The sequence below is a fragment of the Blennius ocellaris genome, assembly GCF_963422515.1.
Source record: "Blennius ocellaris genome assembly, chromosome: 17".
Lineage (NCBI taxonomy): Eukaryota > Metazoa > Chordata > Actinopteri > Blenniiformes > Blenniidae > Blennius > Blennius ocellaris.
The window spans coordinates 5,445,416-5,449,567 of NC_137666.1; the positions used below are offsets into that span (position 1 = coordinate 5,445,416).

Sequence of the window (4,152 nt, forward strand, 5' to 3'; positions counted from 1 at the left end):
TCTGACGGTTGGTGCTTAATTAGATTGCAGTGTTGGCCTCTCCTCCGCCCATCCCGCCTCTAATCTCTTGTCCATTCCCCAGGCGGCCCTGGCAGCCAGCAGCCAGACCCTCCGGCTCGTTCTCACGCTCATCTGCCTTGATTGACTTCCAGGAGGCGACGCCGGCTGGCCGGAGCCCGCTGGCCGAGCGATAGAGCGCCTGGCCTGCGAAGAGGAGGTCCTGGCCCGCGGGGGGATGGATGGATGGACGGAAGGATGGATGGGTGGATGGATGGATATCCCCCGATCTCTTATCAGCAAGAGCAGCTTCCAGTGGGGACCGTGGTGGGTGTGAATTGTCATTCAAACACACACCAGATAACAATCACTGCCCCCCCCCTTCTCTCTCTCTCTCTCTCTCTCTCTCTCTCTCTCTCTCTCACACACACACACACACACACACACACACACACACACACACACACACACACACACACACACACACACACACACACACACACACACATACATACACACGCACACACAGAGGACGCCTCAGTGGGACAGATGCGCTCATTAAAAAGGTTTGATGTGAATCTGAGTCACGTGGACGCACAAAAAAGTCTCTATCCTTGAAGATGCGCCACTTTGACGTTCTTCCGCAAAAAAACCCAGCCGGAGGACGATCTTCAGTTGGTGCAGCAGGTCGTCACCTGCTCTGAATGATCATATCCGGTGGTTTAAAGTGCAGGACTCCAAGGTCGACTCTCTCGGTCGACACTTTGCGAATTGCTTAGAGGGTCAAACACGTTCATCGTTTTTGATCTCAGGAATTGTACAATTAATCAAAACTATATCACAAATCGAGTTCTTATCCAAGCCCCTTCCCCTTAACATAGGTGCGATTTCAATATTATCCAATAACAACCACTCAGGTGCAAAATAAAGTGAAATGTAAAAAAATAAAAAATAAAAAAAATAAACGAAAAATATATAGAGAGATTCGAACCCCTTTTCTCTATTTTATTGCGTTGAGAAATTTAACAGACAAATTGTTCATTATTCTGCTCTCAAGTCTGCTAAAATTATTTTTTCTCTTCTGACTCACGTTGGCAAAAACACGTTGTTCCTCAAGAGACACGATTTCACGAATTCTGCATAAATTCTGCTTTGACGCTACTTCTCCAGCGATAAAGTAGCCAGCTGCATCACTGATCGCTCACCTGGGGTCAGATTTGTTAATCTTACTAAAACAGAGTAAATCCCCACTGAAGGAATCGGGAACAGCAGCTACTTTTTGTTAAAAATTAAAGTAGATTTTTTGGTTGAGTTTGTTACACTTTGCAAGTTCATTCATCTAACCTAATGTAAGGGCAGTTTTTGTCCCACAGACTGAAAGTTTGACACTCCTGGCTGATAGTATATTGAAAAAGAAGGTTCTTTTTTTAAAATGTAAAGATCATTAAATATATATGGTAGAAGTGTTTTTGGAATTCGTTGTTACTCGACATGATGCGTAGTCGAACATTATAGAATTTTGCTCAAAAGAAAGGGGGGTTCAGACCTCAGGGATTTCCACATGTGCTTGAGCTGCATGAGCCTCAATATTAATCCTCCACAATCTTAAAAACAAACAATGATTTCAAGAACACTATAAGGATTGCAAAAAATGACCCTTGTCAATCATGTTCTTGTGAGGTCACTGCCATTAAATAACCGCCTTGCTATTTGTGTATCGTGTGTGTTCTTCATTAGATTTATAATGTCATGGAACTTCACGGTAAACTAAATAGATAAAAGAATTAGGAAAGGTTGTTTTTTTTAATAAGAGAGGACTTATTGTCTCCATCCTTGTTCTATTCCAAGATTGGCGCTGACACTGGTTCGAATCATACAGAAGCTCCTTTCCGTTTTTTCATTGAGTGAAATAAATACTAAATATTTGTAAATATTTGGAGATTAAAAATATTGGAGGCTAGTTGTTTTGAAATGTTCTAATCAAACTTGATCTTTGTTAATGTTAAAGTGTGTGTGTTGATGGGGACACACAGACACACAGTACCGTCTCTCCCTCGTGCGGTCGTCACACCTGCGCGCGCCTCTGCCTCCCTCTCTCTCGCTCTCTCTCTCTTTCCGTCACTTCAAAGAGGGCTCGAGACAAGAGTTGTTGTTATTCCCGCCTGCCACGCGCCGAGCTCTGTCACCGTCACAATGCCGCGAGGATTCCTGGTGAAGAGGAACCGGAGAGGCTACCGGCCACGGAGCAATAACAAACCCGACACATGTGATCCTGACCGGAGCGGCAGTGACAGCACCGAAGCGGACACGCTGCTGGGAGGCCTCCGGTTTCAGCCGACGGGTGGAGAGTTCCCGGTGTCCCGCCACGACTCCTCCGGGGTCAGGGAGGCGTGGAGCCCGCACGTGGAGTCCGCACTGGAAGCGGAGGCGGACCGGCGCGCGCAGCTACCGGAGAGCGAGGTGGATGTTTTGGGTCCTGACGACGACTTTTCCTGCTTCTTCCCACCACCTAATCTTCCTCCTCCTCCACCTCCGCACGACCTGACCTTAACGGACACCTGCAGCCCCGTTAAACCGGTCGGCGCGAGGCTGCTGGAGCAGCACGAGGGAGGAGAAAAGGTTCCGCTGTTCACCGGCAGGTGCCTCACGTCGTCCCCGGCACCAGAGTTACCGGACCTGCCGCTCCTGGTGAGCTCCACACCGACGTCGGTGTCCGCCTCCATCGAGCGGCTCCTCGCGACCGGCGGCCGACACCACCACCACCACCACCACCACCACCATCCGCACGCGCAGCCTTACGAGCCGCGCGTGGCTCACCTGCACCTGTTCCCGCCGCTCACGCTCATGAACCAGGAGCAGCATCACGCGGCCAGAAAGCGAGCCTTCCTCGAGGCGGACCCCCGCCTGAGCGGCGGCAGACACGGCAAGCAGCCGGCGGGGAACGCGTCAAAGAAAGCCAAAGTGAACCGCAAGCTCAACTTCGAAGACGAGGTCACCACCTCCCCGGTTCTGGGTCTGCGCATCAAGAAGGAGAGCCCGGAGATGAGGAGGCAGCGCGAGAAGTCGTCCGGTTCCACCGGGAACCAGCCGCTGGGGGAGTTCATCTGCCAGCTGTGCAAGGAGGAGTACCCCGACCCGTTCTCCCTCGCGCAGCACAAGTGCTCCCGCATCGTGCGCGTGGAGTACCGGTGCCCCGAGTGCGACAAAGTCTTCAGCTGTCCCGCCAACCTGGCGTCTCACCGCCGCTGGCACAAGCCCCGTCCGGTGAACCACCAGGCGGGAGAGCCTCCCACCAAGAGCCAGCCCCTGAAGGAGGCGCGGGGGTCCGGGCAGCACGAGCGGCCGCCGGTGGAGATGGAGGGGAAGGAGAACGAGCTGCTGCGCGTGAACACAAACCAGCACCACGAGCCGCTGGACAGCTCCAGGATCAGGCGCGAGCCGTCCCTGCTGATGCTCCGCTCCCGGGACAGCCCCGACAGCCTCGCGCCTCAAATGTACGACTCCTCCCCGCATTACCGGAGCCCGGTGGACGGCTGTCTGGAGCTGCAGCCGCAGGTGAGAGCCGCGGACAGCCCGCCGTCCAGCCTCCTGCTGCACGCCGGGAACCCCGACGAGCCGCCGCGCCAGCCTCTGCCCGCGGTGCCGTCCATACCGGAGGAGGAGCTGTACGAGTGCCGCTACTGCGGGAAGAAGTTCCGCCGACAGGCTTACCTGAAGAAACATCTGGCGGCGCACGAGATGACAGCGCGCGCGTCGCCGCCGCCGCCACCGCCGCCTCCATATGTTCAGACGCGCGAGCCCGGCGGCGGACAGAGTCAGCACGTGTTTCTGTGTCACTTGTGCGGCGCGCGCTTTCCGTCGGTTGAAATCAGGGACAAGCACCGGCTGTGGCACGCGATGCGGGACGAGTTACTTGCGGAGACGCTGGGAGCGGGAGGAGCGGGAGGAGGAGGCGGCGGGGGACGCAGACCGGACGTTTTTCACGCTCACAGAGAGGAGAGCGGCGCGGGGGACCGCGAGCAGCAGCAAATCTTCACGTGCAAGCACTGTCCCTCCACGTTCTTCAGCTCCCCGGGGCTCACGAGGCACATCAACAAGTCGCACCCCACCGAGAACCGGCAGGTGATGCTGCTGCAGATGACCGTGCGGCCATGA

The 4,152-nt window shown here is 54.6% G+C and overlaps 1 protein-coding gene across 1 annotated transcript; it reads left to right on the plus strand.

Moving 5' to 3' along the window:
• Nucleotides 1-2,190: 2,190 nt before the first annotated feature.
• Nucleotides 2,191-4,152, plus strand: insm2 (insulinoma-associated 2; the record flags this gene model as incomplete). The annotated part of the gene is made up of 1 exon (XM_080512401.1): nt 2,191-4,152. One exon carries the CDS (start codon nt 2,191-2,193, stop codon nt 4,150-4,152), a length of 1,962 nt encoding a protein of 653 aa, XP_080368527.1.